The sequence below is a fragment of the Mesoplodon mirus genome (genome assembly GCF_964341445.2).
Source record: "Mesoplodon mirus genome assembly, chromosome: 9".
Lineage (NCBI taxonomy): Eukaryota > Metazoa > Chordata > Mammalia > Artiodactyla > Ziphiidae > Mesoplodon > Mesoplodon mirus.
Window position 1 is genome coordinate 9251016 of NC_138985.1, and position 16740 is coordinate 9267755.

At 46.4% G+C, this 16740-nt stretch overlaps 1 protein-coding gene across 4 annotated transcripts in view; it reads left to right on the forward strand.

Annotated features, from left to right (window-relative positions):
* Positions 1-16740, forward strand: part of GRB10 (growth factor receptor bound protein 10) — a 191044-nt gene that overhangs the window by 45782 nt on the left and 128522 nt on the right. For 2 of the 4 annotated variants that reach the window (XM_082632732.1, XM_082632733.1), the window contains exon 3: positions 16456-16546. The exons of the other annotated variants lie outside the window; for them this stretch is intronic. In XM_082632732.1, coding sequence (XP_082488858.1) covers positions 16477-16546 — 70 coding nt within the window. In that variant the 5' untranslated portion in view covers positions 16456-16476. The remainder of the gene's footprint in view (positions 1-16455; positions 16547-16740) is intronic. 4 annotated transcript variants of the gene reach the window in all.

Consider the following 16740-nt stretch of genomic DNA (forward strand, 5'->3'; position numbering starts at 1 on the left):
GAGGACCGGGACTTTGACTTTGAACACTTGGGTCTGAGAGGCCGGCACACAGCTGAGTGGTGGGGGGCAGGGCAGTTGTGTGCGTGGCCGTAGAATTCAGGGCGAGTTGGCAGTGGAGGCCTGGCGAGAGCGCCCGTGGCTTCCGATGGATTTACGGTGGTGAAGGTGGGTGAGCCCGGGGAGGGAGGGAGGAGGTCTGAGCCGTGGGTGCTGGGACCCCCGCTATTTAGAGGACTTGGGAGTCACCCGCTAAGGAGATGGGGGACGGGGGGCCGGTGGGCGAGGAGGGCAGCAGTGGACATGACCTCCTGGGGTCCCAGGAGGCAGGGGGTGCGGTGATGTGGGGGGGACCGGGGCCTGACCTGTTTCCCTGGCCCGGCAGAGCCCGTTCAGCAGCAGAGGCCTGGCCGGTGGATTTGGGAAAGCAAGGAGGAGGTCTGGCTTGCAGGATAGAAAGGATAACCTTGGGGGTTCGGGGTTTTCCCACAGAGTAGAAACGTCCAAGCAGTATCCTGTTCGTGGCCACCACCCCGTGTACATCAACTCCCACAGGTACCCTGATGGCATGTGCGCACGTAAGTGGGGTCCGTGTACTTACACGCACACATACTGACCTGCGCACATGTCCCTAGAGCCAGGCATTTAGGTTGTTTCCAGCCGTATTGGAATAAAAAAGTACCTGTGTTCCCAGTTGGATTAAGAATGCTCCGATGCAGCTCGAGGGCAGGTATCCGGAGATCTCCGGGCTGTGAGGAGTTTGAAGCTGAATCCACCACCTTTCACTCTGACCACCCCTCATGGGTCACCTGGACAGTTCTTTAAGTAAAGGACCTGTGCCCAGGTCTGGCTGCAGGCAAGTTAGAGGGACTGGGGTGTGGGGCTTGGAGCGGGATTTGGAAAGGTCTCCCGGGATTCTAGTGTGAGACCAGAGTTAAGAATCAGGGTCCTGCGGGGTGATCCCCGGGTACTGAGAATGGCCAGCGGGGCAGAGGAGGGAGGGGCCAGGCTTGCAGAGGTCCATAGAGTGGAGGAGGGGGAGGGGGGCACTTAATGACCCATCAACCAGGCTGGGACCCTGCAGGAGGGGCAGGTGTACGGGGGCGTCACTCAGCTGTTGGCGGGTCGGGACCCGTATGGGGACGGTTCTGGGCCGTGGGAGCTGCGGCAGGTGCTCCCCAGAGGGCAGGGCGGGGAGAGGACACTTAAGCCACGTCCCTGCGGAGCTAGAAGCTGGGAGTGGTTGGCAGGGTGCAGAGGCATCACTCGGAAAACGCGACTCGTGTAGGATGGTGTCAGGGGCTGGAGAGCCCACAGAAGCACCTGTGATCGGCAGGAAGAGTTTCTTTTTATTTTTAAGATTTTTTTTGATGTGGACCTTTTTAAAAAGTAAATTTATTTATTTATTTATTTGTTTATTTTTGGTTGTGTTGGGTCTTCGTTGCTGCACGTGGGCTCTCTCTAGTTGTGGTGAGCGGGGACTACTCGTCGTTGCAGTGTGCGGGCTTCTCACTGCGGTGGCTTCTCTTGTTGCGGAGCACAGGCTCTAGGCGCACGGGCTTCAGTAGCTGTGGCTCGTGGGCTTCAGTAGTTGTGGCTCGCGGGCTCTAGAGCACAGGCTCAGTAGCTGTGGCGCACGGGCTTAGTTGCTATGCGGCATGTGGGGTCTTCCCGGACCAGGGCTGGAACCCCGTGTCTCCTGCCTTGGCAGGCGGATTCTCCACCACTGCGCCAACAGGGAAGCCCCAGCAGGAAGAGTTGCTGTGAAGCCAGTCGGCCGTGGGCCTGGGACCCAGAGAGGAGGAGGGTTGTTTGGCAGGTGTTTGGAGGCCTTTTGAGATAGCGTCACCAGAGAACTTGGGGCTTGGAGGGAGCACGTTGATTTGAGGGAGGAAGGCATTGGGTTTAGAAAATACTTTATCAACGTTTGTGGACGGATGCGAACAGACAGTAAAGCTGAGAGAGGACTGCTCGAGACAACGCCCCCACCCTCCGCCCCCCGCCCCACCTGCCCCGCACCCAGTCCTTCCTAAAGCGGGAAAAGCACAGGCACACTTGTTGGCCCCTTGGCCTGAGGCCAGGAGCACAGAGGGGCAGGGGGCCTGGAGTGAGCAGCGGGCTGGCTGGTCCCCTGACCGCCCTGGAGGGGTTTACATTCTCTGCCTGGGGAGGGGGCAGGCATCAGGACATGTCGGGGGAGCTTCAGGGTACTAGAAGAACAGTCAGCGTGGCTGTCGTGGGAAACGTGAAGACCCAGGTTGAATGAAAGATCCCAAGTGCAGGGAGGTCCCTTGGTGGCTGACGTTATCCTTTTTGCTGCCTGGGAAAGACCCTCTGAGCATCGTCCTGTGGCGTGGTCTCGGTTGTCTTGTGACCCGGCAGTGTGGACTCTTCCCTTAGTTCACTGGAATCTGGGTCCTTGGAATAGAAGAAAACAGATGCTTCCTCAGAGGGAGCAACGTCTCTCCCTCCGTGGGGAGTTAGCAAGTTACACCAAGAAGAAAACGTTGCAATTCTTTATCAGGGAAGACTTTTTATTCATGTATTTTTGGCTGCACTGGGTCTTCGTTGCTGTGCGCGGGCTCTCTCTAGTTGTGGCGAGTGGGGGCTACTCTTCATTCCGGTGCGCAGGCTTCTCATTGTGGTGGCTTCTCTTGTTGCGGATCATGGGCTCTAGGTGTGTGGGCTTCAGTGGTTGTGGCTCGTGGGCTCAGTAGCTGTGGCTCGCGGGCTCTAGAGCACAGGCTCAGTAGCTGTGGCGCACGGGCTTAGTTGCTCCGCAGCATGTGGGATCTTCCCGGACTGGGGCTCGAACCCATGTCCCCTGCATCAGCAGGCAGACTCTCAACCACTGTGCCACCAGGAAAGCCCCTGAAGACTTTATTTTTTAATTAAAACTGATGTATTTAAAGTGAATTTATTTGGGTTATTTTGAAGCTATGGACACTTCCTGTAACTAAACTAGATACAATAAACCCAATCTAATCCCCTGCCCCGGGACCCTTAAGGCAACAAAAAGGCGCACATCTTCAAGAAGCTTAAAATTCCAAGGCTGCTGTTACCAGATCCAGCCTTAGGCAGTCAGAGCCCTGGAATTACAGGGTCTCCTAGCAGCGTGACATTAAGTTAACCTAGATGGCGGTCACTGTTCAGTTGTGTGGTCGTGTGACCTGGTCACCTTTCACCTTGTGCTACTGGCCAAGAATAACATGAGAAGGTTTGCAGCCCAGACTGTGTATTCATCGCAGGCACTGTGGGTGGAAGATTACTTGAAGCTCCGGCCCTGGTCCCAGGGGAGGGATGCACAGTGGCCTCCTGGAGCATCTCCTCTTTTCCAGCCCCCATGGCCTGATGGTCACAATTAGATGAACCCGTGTCATCTCCCATGGGAATGAGAGTGAACACCTAATAACGCCACCCTGGAGAGTGACTTAGGATGTGTGAATCCTGGGTTTGCTGGATCGGCGTGTGGAGGACTCTGGAAGCGGGGAATACAGCTCAGAAATAGATCTTCCACAGGAGGATCACTTAGGGTCTCCAGGCTGAGCTGGGACTGAGAGCTCCCCCGAGACATTTCTAGGCCAAGACGACACCTCCCCGGCAAGCGCTTAGAAGGGCTTCACATGTCAGGGCTTTTTGCTAAGTGTGAACTGATGAAGCACTGAATTAAAAGACTTAAAAGTAAGATTATTTGTTTGCCCCCAAATTGTCAAGGCGGTGGACAAGGCAGGGCTTGGGGGTAGGGTTAGACTGATGTATTGAAAGGGCCGTGACATCTAAGAGTAAGTCCAGCGTCTATGCTGGTCAGAACTGGCGGAAACATCCCAACACAGGACACGCTGCCAGTTGGCAGCGTTACAGCTGTTGTCCCCAGTGTCACTCGGGGTGGCCTTGTGTGCTGTGACCGGATTCCAGGCCCCTCTCTGACATGCACTTCAGATCCTGAGCTGTGCACCTTTCTGCTCTGTAGACCAAGCAGAAGCAAGGCTTGCTCTTCTGACCCGTAGTTTATATGAATCTGATGCTATGACAGTCAAAAAAAAAATGATATACTTTGCTGGATTCGCTAACAATCATGGCAAAGTTTCAGAAGCTCGAGCTGCATCAATTCTTTTAAGAATTAAAATACAGCTATCGGGCTCGCTTATTTTGGGGGGTAGGTGATTCGGGGACTTAGTGCAACATTTTACGGGTCCAAAGGGCCTTGTGGGGGAAAGTAAGCCCCTGCCCCCAAGGGCAGCCCTGCTGCTGGCTGTCAGTAGTCTCCTGAGAGGTCTCTGCTACCCCAGTGGCAGGAGTGCTGACCCTCTGTTTTCTCTTCTCTGCTCTGCGTCGCCCCCGATACCTTGGGGCACCTGCCTAGGGAACCATCTTGTTTATTTGTTTGTTTATTTTTAATTGCAGTATAGTTGATTTACAATGTTGTGTTAGTTTCAGGTGTACAGCAGAGTAATTCAGTTATATATATATATATATATATTCTTTTTCAGATTCTTTTTCATTATAAGATATTGAATATAGTTCCCTGTGCTATACAATAGGTCCTTGTTGTTTATCTGTTTCATATACAGTAGTGTATATCTGTTAATCCCAAACTCCTAATTTATCCCTCCCCGCCTCTCTTCCCATTGATAACCATAAGTTTGTTTTCTATATCTGTGAGTCTATTCCTGTTTTGTAAATAAGTTCATTTGTACCTTTTTTCATATTCCACCTATAAGCGATATCATATGATGTTTGTCTTTCTCTGTCTGACTTACTTCATTTAGTATGATAATCTCTAGATCCATCCGTGTTGCTGCAAAGGGCATTATTTCGTTCTTTTTAATGACTAATATTCCATTATATATATGTACCACATCTTCTTTATCCATTCATCTGTCGATGGACATTTAGGTTGCTTCCATGTTTCGGCTATTGTGAATAGTGCTTCAATGAACGTTGGGGTGCATGCATCTTTCTGAAGTATGGTTTTCTCCAGATAAATGCCCAGAAGTAGTATTGCTGGATCATATGGTAGCTCTATTTTTAGTTTTTTGAGGAACCTCCATTCTGTTCTCCATAGTGGCTGTATCAGTTCACATTCCCACCAACAGTGTAGGAGGGTTCCCTTTTCTCCACACCCTCTCCAGAATTTATCATTTGTAGGTTTTTTGATGATGGCCATTCTGACCAGTGTGAGGTGATACCTCATTGTAGTTTTGATTTGCAGTTCTCTAATAATGAGTGATGTTGAACATCTTTTCAGGAGCCTTTGGCCATCTGTATGTCTTCTTTGGAAAAATGTCTCTTTAGATCTTCTGCCCATTTTTTGATTGGGTTGTTTTTTTTTTGATATTGAGCTGTATGACTTGTTTGTATATTTTGGAGATTATATATTATTGTTTCTTGTTGCCACATCAGTATTTGTAATCCAAGCAGCTTGGTGTTTTTAGGCTGCGAGGTTGTTTCCAGCATTTTGCCATCATGGGCAGCTCTGCGGTGCAGCCGCTTGTTTGCTCCCATGGGGCGTGTGGGTGCAGGTGCCCACGTCCGTCCTCAAGGCACCTGACGCTCTTCCAGCTCCAGCACTGGGCTCGGGGCTGGCTGGGAAGAGAGGGAAGCTCAGGCCTTTTATGAGATTCATTGAAAGAATGAAATTAAGAAGATCTGATGCCACCATCTTCAGTATTTTGTAATTTAACGAGAGACCTCCGTCCAGAATCTGGGAAGTGTGCTTTAGATATAACCTCTTAGGGCTTTTTTTCAAGTTTTCTTTAGGAGAAAAGAAGTCTCTAGTCAGTGGTCTGTGTTTTATTATAGTGACAGTGCTTTCCTCTTAGGTGTTGATTGGGGGGATTTTGGAGTATATATATTTTGTAGAGTATGAAATCCAAGGGCTGTTTTATAGAGCATCCTGGGGTTTTCTGATGAAGTTTGAACCACTTTCTCAAAAATTACGGAATCAGGTTTGTAGACGGCAAGGCCACATCTGAGTGTTCTGGTTCCCGCTGGTGTTAATGTCACTTATTCCCACGTGAAGATTGTGCTTCTGGGACGGTGGGTGGTGTGGCTGGCAGTGGGGGTGGCATCTTGGTCGTGCCCCCTCCTGTTTTTTTTTTTTTGTCTGTGCTGCGAGGCTTGCAGGATCTTAGTTCCCCGACCAGGGATTGAAACTGGGGCCACGGCAGTGAAAAGCGCCGAGTCCTAACCACAGGACTGCCGGGGAGGTCCTTCCCCTTTTTGACTTAATTGATTTAGTCTCTTAATTTCTGTTTCCTGTTTTATCATTTTTTTTCTTGTTTTATAATTTTAATATGCAAAGATCTGTCCCTTGGAAGTTACCCAGAGGCAGTCAGTAATTTATAGTGATTCATGGACCTCAAGAATCAAGGATTATAAGTGATGATGTCAATAGTGAAAACAAAACATTAATGAATTAAAAAATATATATATATAAGAGAAGAGAAGTTCTTTTCAAAGGACCCCAATTTTAGATCTGTATGTAAGTTATCTACATTTAAAAAAATTTTTTTTTTAACTTTTTATTTTATATTGGAGTGTAGTTGATTTACAATGTTGTGTTAGTTTCAGGTGTACAGCAAAGTGATTCAGTTACACATATACATGTATCTATTCTTTTTCAAATTATTTTCCCATTTAGGTTGTTACATAATACTGAGCAGAGTTCCCTGTGCTATACAGTAGGTCCTTGTTGGTTATTCATTTTAATTATAGCAGCGTGTACATGTCATTCCCAAACTATCTGGAGAAAAACATGGTCCGAAAGGATACGTGCACCCCAGTGTTCACTGCAGCACTATTTACAATAGCCAGGACATGGTAGCAACCTAAGTGTCCATCGACAGAGGAATGGATAAAGAAGATGTGGTACATATGTGTATATTGTATACAATGGAGTATTACTCAGCCATTAAAAAGAATGAAATGATGCCATTTGCAGCAACATGGATGGACCTAGAGATTGTCATACTGAGTGAAGTAAGTCAGACAGAGATAGTTAGGGAGTAACCCACATTTTAAATTATAATGGCTTTTCTTCTTGCCCCACCCTCCCTCCTCCAAGGTCCCCCGATCGTGCAGGGCGCAGGATCCCCTAATGTTGGGGGGCACCCCATCCGTCCTTTGCTCTGACTCTCAGGCCCGCAGTGCTTCCCCGTCCATGAGGTCCTGTGTGACTGTGTGGCCCTGGGCAGGTCACCCAGCATCTCAGAGCCTGTGCCCTCATCTGCGACACTGGGATGGCCACGCTCACAGGTGTCAGAATCGTCTAGGTTTCACTGCGCCCGTGTGGGTTTCACCTTGTCCAGGGCACACATTTACCCAAGGCAGGCGGGTGTCCTCCTTGTCTGTGCAGACGTGAGCGTGAGCAGGGCAGTGTGTGGTGTGCGTGCTGGTCCCCCGTGATTCTGTGTCCAGTGCTGTCCCCAGGTCTTCTGCCCTGTGCAGCCTGCCCATCCTCTGTGGCTGTCCTCCCTCTGTTGTCTCCTGACCTCATCCAGTGATGCCACCTCGTCTGAGCGTCGGCTTAGCAATCCCGTCTTGTGCCCGACGCACGACCTCCATGCCCGCACGCTCCTGCTGCAGAGGTGGGGACATGTCTCAAAAGTCCAGTGCCCTGGTTGAGGGTATGTATTGGCTTTATTCCCCGTGTGGTACAATGCATCCTTGTAGCTTATTTATTTTATACTCAGTAGTTTGTGTCTCTTAATCCCCTACCCCTACCTTGCCCCCTGACCCCACTGGTAACCACTAGTTCGTTCCCTGAATCTGTGAGTCTGCTTGTGTTTTGTTACAGTCACTAGCTTGTTGTGTTTTTTAGAGTCTAGGTGTAAGCGAGATCATACAGTTCAAATAGCATATTTCAAACAAGTCTCTCAAAGTGCTGAGACGTGCAGTCCTAGGTCCTGCTCGCACACATGGTCAGAGTTAGACCCTGGTCCCTAAGGACACACAGTTTGCAATGATGGGGCCATTTTTTTTTTTTTTTTTTTTTTTTGCGGTACACGGGCCTCTCACTGTTGTGGCCTCTCCGTTGTGGAGCACAGGCTCCGGACGCACAGGCTCAGCGGCCACGGCTCACGGGCCCAGCCGCTCCGCGGCATGTGGGATCTTCCCGGACTGGGGCACGAACCTGTGTCCCCTGCATCGGCAGGCGGACTCCCAACCACTGCACCACCAGGGAAGCCCACTGGGGTCATTCTTTGCTGCAGGTAGTTCTGATGGCTGTTTAACCTGCACCTTCCCCCTGCCCTTCCACCAATGCCTGATGGAGAAAGGCGAAAACTGGCCTTCTAAAAGGGATTCTTTCTATTTGCATAAGAAAAAATAATAGATTTTTCAAAGACAAAAACATACGGGGCACAAGCTTCCAGTTGGGAATTTAGCCCTTAGCGTTCAGTTATGGCCATTTTGAAAGCTGAGTGTATTTTTCACTTCAAACAGCTTCGTAGTTGTAGGGTCCCCCCCCCACCAGCCCCCAGAAAGAGAGGTGTGATTCTTCAAAGCTTTGTGGCAGTTTTCTCCCATTTTTTCCCCTTGCCAACATCATAAAAAAAAAAGGAATAATAATTGTAAAAGAAAAAGATGAGAGCAGTGGTCCTCAACATCAGAAACGCCCAAGGAGCTTAAAACAACGCCCCTTCTCCCAGTTCGAGATCTTGTTTTCACTGGTCTGGGGTCCAGCCCAGGTAATTGGAGTTTTAAAAACTCCCGGAATGGATTTGCCGTGCAGCCCAGTGGAGGGCGCCGGGTCGGCCCGAGTGTACCGCCTGACAGTCCTGAAAAACATGTTGCTTTGCAGGCCTCATTCCCAAAGTCTCTGATTTAGTAGGCCCAGGTCTGGGCTGACGTTTGTATTTTAACAAGTTCCCAGGTGATACCTGTGCTGCCTGTTCATAATCTGAAAACCACAGGGCTGTTGGGTTCTGGTTAAGGGATTGGACTTGTGGACTGAGCTCTCTTACCTTCCTCAGTCCTTCCCATCTCACTGGCCCTGGGACCTTGACCATCCTGCGTCATTTCCTCTTGTAAACAGTGGGAATCATACACACACAAATCCATAGACGCAGTTAGCCCAGGGCCTGGTCCAAACAAGTACATGGTTTTCTTTATATTGGAAATATATAGGCGGAAGGAGGGTGGGTTTTACTCAATTTGATCGTAAGATTTATTTTTTAGTTTATTCTGATTTGGGTATATATTTCTAATGAAAGTTATAATTTCATTGAAATTACCAGATTTCTTTCTTTACTAATGCCTATAACATTACCGTATAATGAAAAAAAATCATTATATTCTTTTTTTCATTAAAATTTTGTGTATTGGTGGGTTTTTAAATTGTATTTTAAAGAATTTTGTCTTTCATTATCTTTCTTGGATTTTCATAAATTTTGTCATGTTTTGCTTTCTGGTTTGTTTTTGACCAGATTTCCTTCCTTCTGGTTCAAGGCTGGATTCACATTGTTTATATAATTTCTTTTTTCCTCTGTAGACGGGGCAGGAGTCACGGCCGTGTTAGTTCTCCTGTCATTCCTCTTGCTTTGTGTTACCTCTCTCCACGAGAGATGGTGCTCATTGACCTAACTGTCCAGAGACCGTTATTGTATTAATTTTCTCCTCGGACCAGCTATTTAGGCCAGTGCTTGTTTTTAATTTTCAAGTGGCTGACTTGTTGCTTTTTACACATATGTCTTTAATTTCTAGCTGTGTTGTGTTTGGCTCTCGCTCAGGGCGGGTTGGCACGGTGGCCGGCCGTCCCTGTGTCCACCCTGGCACCCGTGGCATCGGGTCTGTGCCTTCATGGCACAGGGGGGAGGGGGCTCAGCACAGGTGTTTCTTAGCTCAGAGATCTTTATGTGTTAGCAAGATGCGCTGATACTCTTTGCGGCTTAGTAGTTTTTAAAACCATTTCACAGGTGTTTGTAAATATTTGCACATGTACACTTTTCATGCATATTCATTAATTCTGTCTCATCATTGCAGGGCGCTGTGCATTCTTTTTATCCCAGTTGGATTCCTCCCTTTGCCCTCAGTGATGAGCACAAGTGTCCAACAACAAACGCTTTTTCTCACTTTCTCCTTGGAGGTCTTAGGGTTTTGGTTGGTTGGTTTGCTTTTAGTATAAACTTTTTACTGAAGCATAGCACCCATTTTTACAATTCAAGATTCGTTTATAGTGTTGATTGGTTATTTGGAGGGTGAAGACCTAATACTGCTTTTGCTCATTAATAATTACACTTTTATCTGTGTGGATTAGTGTTTCTTTGTTTTAATGATGCTTTTCTATCATTGACGCCACTGTTATTGTTGTGTTTGAGTGTGTGTTCTTGTATCTTTGCCTGTTCTGTCTCTGTCTCTCCCTTTTCTAGCTCTCTTTTTAAAGCTTTTCTATTTCACTTTGCTTTGGGTATTTTGTTTTACATCGGCATTTTTTTTTTTTTTTTTTTTTTTGCGGTACGCGGGCCTCTCACTGTTGTGGCCTCTCCCGTTGCAGAGCACAGGCTCTGGACGCGCAGGCTCAGCGGCCATGGCTCACGGGCCCAGCCGCTCCGCAGCATGTGGGATCTTCCCAGACCGGGGCACGAACCCATGTCCCCTGCATCGGCAGGCAGACTCTCAACCACTTGCGCCGCCAGGGAAGCCCATCGGCATATTTTGAATATTATTTTCAGAAGAAGGGAATTGGACAGTTGACATTTCTTGCTCCATATGTCATCCATCTTCTGAACCAGTTTTTTCTGCTTTGAACGCTTCTTCATCTGCCTGTTTTCTATTTTCCCTTTGATGTTTCAAGTATTACTAGTTTATTTTTATCCTCTTATTATGATTGAAAAGACAAGTATTCTGCTTTCAATTCTGCAAGTGATTATCTTAAACTATCGTGAACATTGCAGTTATATTTTCCCTAGGAAGGGGCACGATCTCTGCCTTTTATGAAAGGCACAGGTTTCTGTTTAACAAATGCTACAGGGATTCATTTTAAGATTTGAAACTTCTCTGTTCGATGTTAATTTTTTTGTTTTTTCTTTTAAAAATTCTTTGTTAATTTTTTCCAGTTTTATTGAGGTATAATTGACGTACAAAACTGTGTGAGTTTAAGTTGTGCAGTGTAATGATTTACGTTTATTATGAAATGACCACAATAGTTAATTTTTAAACTAAATTTTATTATTTAACCTGTCCACCAACAATTGTACTATTTAGTTTTATGCTGTTATACATTATATGTTATACATTATTTATTATACACTGTATATTATACTGTGAAACCGTTTAGCCTTATTAGTTGGCAGATGCTTCTTGAGACCCTACCACGTGCTGTCTGGGTGTGGCAGGCATCAGGGCTGAGTTTTTGAACGGGGAGGGGTTTAGTACCCACCCACAGTGAGCTTGGATTGCTGTCCAGTGCTGGCTGTGGCTATGGCCAGAGACGACAGGGCTGTAAGCTCACAGCGGGTGCTGCGGGGTCAGAAGAGGCAGGCGTGTGGGTGCTGAGCACCTGAGGGGGCTGCAAGGTGGGCAGCATGTGCGGGGAGAGAAGAGAAAGAATGAAACAGACGCTCTGGGGAGCACAGAGAACATTTCCTGGGGAAGTGGAGCGGAGTTTCCCAGCAGTATTAAATGCACATTCTGGATGTGTGGTTACCTGAAAACAGAAAGGGCCCGTTCACACAGTCTGGGATTCAGGGGGTCCTGGGCGTGGCTGGTTGCCTTAAGCAGAGGCGTCGTGTTTTTCTAGGAGTGGGTCAGAGATGGAGGTGGCCACAGGGACCAGCCTGGAAAAGGTGCCTGGAAAGCAGGGGGCAGTGTGGTGATGGACAGGCCAGTGGGCAGCAGCCTCCAGGCTGCAGGAGGACAGCCCATGAACCTGGAGGTAGGCGTGGACTGCAGGCCCCAGCCTGACCCTGTTTTCACACTGTGGGTTGCAACCATGGTTGTTCCTGGAAATCAAGTCCGTAGGTCACGAAAAGCACCTTTAACGAGGAGAACAGAGCAGAGGGGGATGGATGGGGGCGGGCTGCGTGCAGCCTTCGCACTCGCCGAGCCGGGGTCGCGCGGAGGCTGCAGGAGCCACCCGGGCACCCGCCGCTTCCACCACAGTCAACCTTCTCATCAGGGCCCCCCTCACGGTGGGCGGAGCGCTGAAGAGCTGAAATCCACCGTGAGTGTCCTCTGTAGCTGGTGGTGACGTGAAAGGCATGAACAAGCACGTCATCTGCGTCAGCCTGAGTCTGCAGGGCTCCAGGGAGGAACGCCCCGCGTACTTTCAGAAAAAGGGTTGTTGAGTGCAGCACTTTTCAAGTTTATGACAATTGTACCGTTTTAATTTAGTACACATTGCCCTTCAAGTGGAAAAAAAAACCACATAAACATGAAAAGAACAAAGCCATGTTCAAGTTCAGCTGCTGGGTCCAGAAGTGTAAATATTGACCGTGTTAAGAAAAATGTTGACTCTAGAATCAGCAAACTTTTGACTTTGCCTGAACTGTGTTTCTGAACTACAGTCCGTAAGGAAAACAGGGCAAACGTTCTGAAGAAGATTATTTACATTTTTATCACAAGTTCAAAACTCAGTTGAAATGGGACATACGTTATTGAGATTGGAATTCACGCCCAGGAGGACTGAACCTTCAGAAGTAAAGGGACGTATGGAAACAAGACAGCAAGCGGACTTAGCGATGAGCCCCTTGAATCGAAGGAATGAAAAAGACAGTAGTGATTGGTACAATTTCTTCGTCCTTCTACGCGTGTTAATGAGAATGCCTTTTATCACCGTACATAGAAAGTTGCAATACTGACCTGCTTTGGAAACTGTTCCTCGGTATCTGTATGGAGCACACCATTTTTGTTAAATCCAGGGATGATTTAAAATTTAACCTCTTTAAAGTAGCACAGTGTATCATTACCTCTGTACTGTTGTAGGGCATTTAGAAGTAAGGTTTCCCTCAGACTCACAGACATAGAGAACAGACTGGTGGTTGCTACAGGGGAGGGGGCTGGGAGAGGGAAATGGGTTGAGAGTTTGGGGTTAGCAGATGCCAACTGTTACATAGATAAACAAGGTCCTACTGTATATAGCACAGGGAAGTATATTCAATATCCTGTGATAAACCCTAATGGAAAAGAATATGAAATAGAATGTATATATGTATATAACTGAGTCACTTTGCTGTACAGCAGAAATTTAACACAATATTGTAAATCAACTATATTTCAATTAAAAAAAAGAAGTGAGGTTTTCTGTCCAGAGTGGGTACAGGTTTTTTAGTCTCCATGAGAACAGGATAATGATAGAGCTTTTAGTCTTTGTCAGGTATGGGTGGCAAATTATGAGATAATTTTTATGCAGGACTTGATGGATGGGTTCAATTTCACCTCCTAGACAAGTGGGTTACACAGAGTCACAGAACGGAGAAAGGGTCAAGATACATCAAAATGGAAAAGCTTGAATAAACAAAAGCTATATTTGGAATCACTGCTTTATGCGTCTCTGAGCTTTAGCATCCTAAGAAATTCTGCCAACTCTCATGGTTGTATTATAAAAATTAGTGAAAGTTGTTAATTTTATTAAAGGAAGCTCACTGAATAGCCAACTTACCAATAATTTTTTTAAACATGCGGATAAAATATACAAAACATAAAATTTGCCATTTTAACCATTTTAAGTGTGCAGCTCAGTGGAATTATGTTCATAAAGCTGTGTAAACATCACTGCTGTCTATTTCCAGAACTGCTTCATCATCCCAAATGGAAATTCTGTGCCCATTAAACAAACCCCCCACCTCCCAGACCCTGGTAACCTTTATTCTACTTTTTGTCTCTAAACTAGGTACCTCATACCACTAAGATCATACAGTATTTGTCCTTTTGTGATTGGTTTATTTCACTTAGCATAGTGTCTTTAAGGTCCATCCATGTTGTAGCGTGTATCAAAATTCCATTCCTTTTCAAGGCTGAATAATAGCCATTGTTTGTTTATAGTACGTGTTGCTTATCCATTCATCTGTCAGTGGACACTTGGTTTAGTTCCACCTTTCGGCTATCGTAAACAGTGCAGCTATGAACACGCGTATACAGGTACTTGTTTGAGTTCTTGCTTCCGATTCTTTTGGGTGTATACCCAGAAATAGAATTGCTGGAACTTGTGTTAATTCTGTGTTTAATTCTTGAGGAATTGTCATGCCAGTTTTTATAGAGGCTGCACCTTACATCCTCACCAGCAGTGCAGAAGGGTTCCAGTTTCTCTGCATCCTCACCATACGTATTATTTTCCTGGTATCTCATTGTGATTCGATTTGCATTTCCCTAATGACTAGTGATATTGAGCGTCTTTTCATGCTTGTTGATCATCTGTGTATCTTCTTTGGAGAAGTGTCAAGTCCTTTGCCCATTTTTGAATTTGGTTTTTTGCTTTTTTTGTTGTTGAGTTGCAGGAGTTCTTTATTTATTCCGGCTATTAAGCCCTTATCAGATATATGATTTGTAACTATTTTGTCCCTTTCTGTGGGTCTTTTCACTCTCTTGAGAGTGTCCTTTGATGCACAAATTTTTTAAGTTTGATGAAGTTCAGTTTATATGTTTTTCTCTTTTGTTGCCTGTGTTTTTGGTGTCATATCCTGGAAATCATTGTCAAATCCAGTATCATGAAAAATTTTCCATATGTTTTATAGTTTTAACTCTACATTTAGGTCTTTAATCCATCTTTAATTAATTTTTGTTTGTAGGGTAAAGTAAGCGTCCAGCTTTATTCTTTTGCATGTGGATATCCAGTTTCCCAGAACCACTTGTCGAGAAGACTGTCCTGTTGCCCGGTGAATGGTCTCGGGACCTTTGTTAAAAATCAGTCCGCCATGTGTGAGGGTTTATTTCTGGGCTCTCTGTTCTGTTGCATTAGTCTACGTCTGTCCTTATGCCAATATCACACTGTCTTGATTACCATAGTCTTGTAGTAAGTTCTGAAATCAAGAAATGGGAGTCCTCCAACTTTGCTTTTCTTTTTCAAGATGTTTTTGGCTCTTTGGGGTCCCATGAGAATCCTTATGAATTTTAGAAACATTATATTGATTTCTGCAAAAAATGCCAGTGGGCCTTTGGTAGGGATTACATGGAACCTATAAATTGCTTTGGATAATATTAATCATCTTAACAATATTAAATATTTCAACCCATGAATATATAATGTTTGCCTTATAGCTTATTTATGTTCTTATAGCAACATTTGGTAATTGGTGCACAAGTCTTTTGCTGCCTTGGTTAAATTTATTCTTTTTTTTTTTTTCCTTTTTGTGGTATGCGGGCCTCTCACCGTTGTGGCCTTCTCCCGTTGCGGAGCACAGGCTCCGGACGCGCAGACTCAGCGGCCATGACTCACGGACCCAGCCGCTCCGCGGCATGTGGGATCTTCCCGGACCGGGGCACGAACCCGTGTCCCCTGCATCGGCAGGCGGACTCTCAACCACTGCGCCACCAGGGAAGCCCCTAAATTTATTCTTAATTATTATTTTTGATGCTATTTTGAATGGAGTTGTTTTCTTTTTTTTTGTTTTTTTTTTTGTTTTTTTTTTTTGCGGTACGCGGGCCTCTCACTGTTGTGGCCTCTCCCGTTGCGGAGCACAGGCTCCGGGCGCACAGGCTCAGTGGCCATGGCTCACGGGCCCAGCCGCTCTGCGGCATGTGGGATCTTCCGGCATGTGGCATCTTCCCGGACGGGGGCACGAACCCGTGTCCCCTGCATCGGCAGGCGGACTCTCAACTACTGCGCCACCAGGGAAGCCCCTGGAGTTGTTTTCTTAATTTCCTTTTCAGATTTTTCATTGTTAGTATTTGGAAACACACCTGATTTTTGCATGTTGACTTTTGTATCCTATAGATTTGATGAATTTATTTATTAAGCTCTAGGGTGTGTGTGTGTGTGTGTGTGTTTGTAAATTTTAGGGTTTTCTACACGTACGATCATGTCTGTGAACAGAGATAACGTCAGTTCTTCTTTTCCCATGAGGATGTTGTTTATTTCTTTTTCTTGCTTGATTCCTCTGGCTAGAACTTCCTCTACTTTGTTCAGTAGAAGTGGTGAAAGGAGCATCCTCACCTTCCTTGTTTGTGATCTTAGAGGGAAAAGCTTTCCATCTTTCATCATTGAATGTGATGTTAGCTTTGGGTTTGATATATGTTATTAGAGACCAATTAATCCAAACCTTTTGCTGTGTCTAACTATAGTTTTCTTTTCCCAAAGAACCTACTCAACAGGGCTTATGGGATATGTATTTTTCTGGCTGGGAAGCAATCACATCTGGCAAATATTGGGTCGGCCAAAAAGTTCATTCGGGATTTTCTGTAACAGCAGAAAAACCCGAGCGAACTTTTTGGCCAACCCAGTACTTTCAAAGGTGATATTTAGGTGATAAAACTGGCACATTTAAATATTTTCGGCACTCTTAACCCCCATTAAATTTGCAGCTTCCAGGGGAAAATAACAGTATGTCTCCATATGTCGCCTACGTCCAGGAGTTCCTGAGAGTGTGCGAGATAGGGCAAGCAGGATGCACGGGTGAGCGGGGCACAGGGCCGTGACAGCAGGGGAGGTGGGGACGTGGACAGCCTGATGGGAGGGGCACAGAGAGGGTCCTGAGGGGCCAGGGGGGCTGTCCTCTGTGCAGAAAGGAGGTGCCCGGAGGACACTGACCCCTCAGCCAGGCCACTGGGAGTGAGGTGAAGGGGAGAAAAGCAGTGCCCCCAGGACAG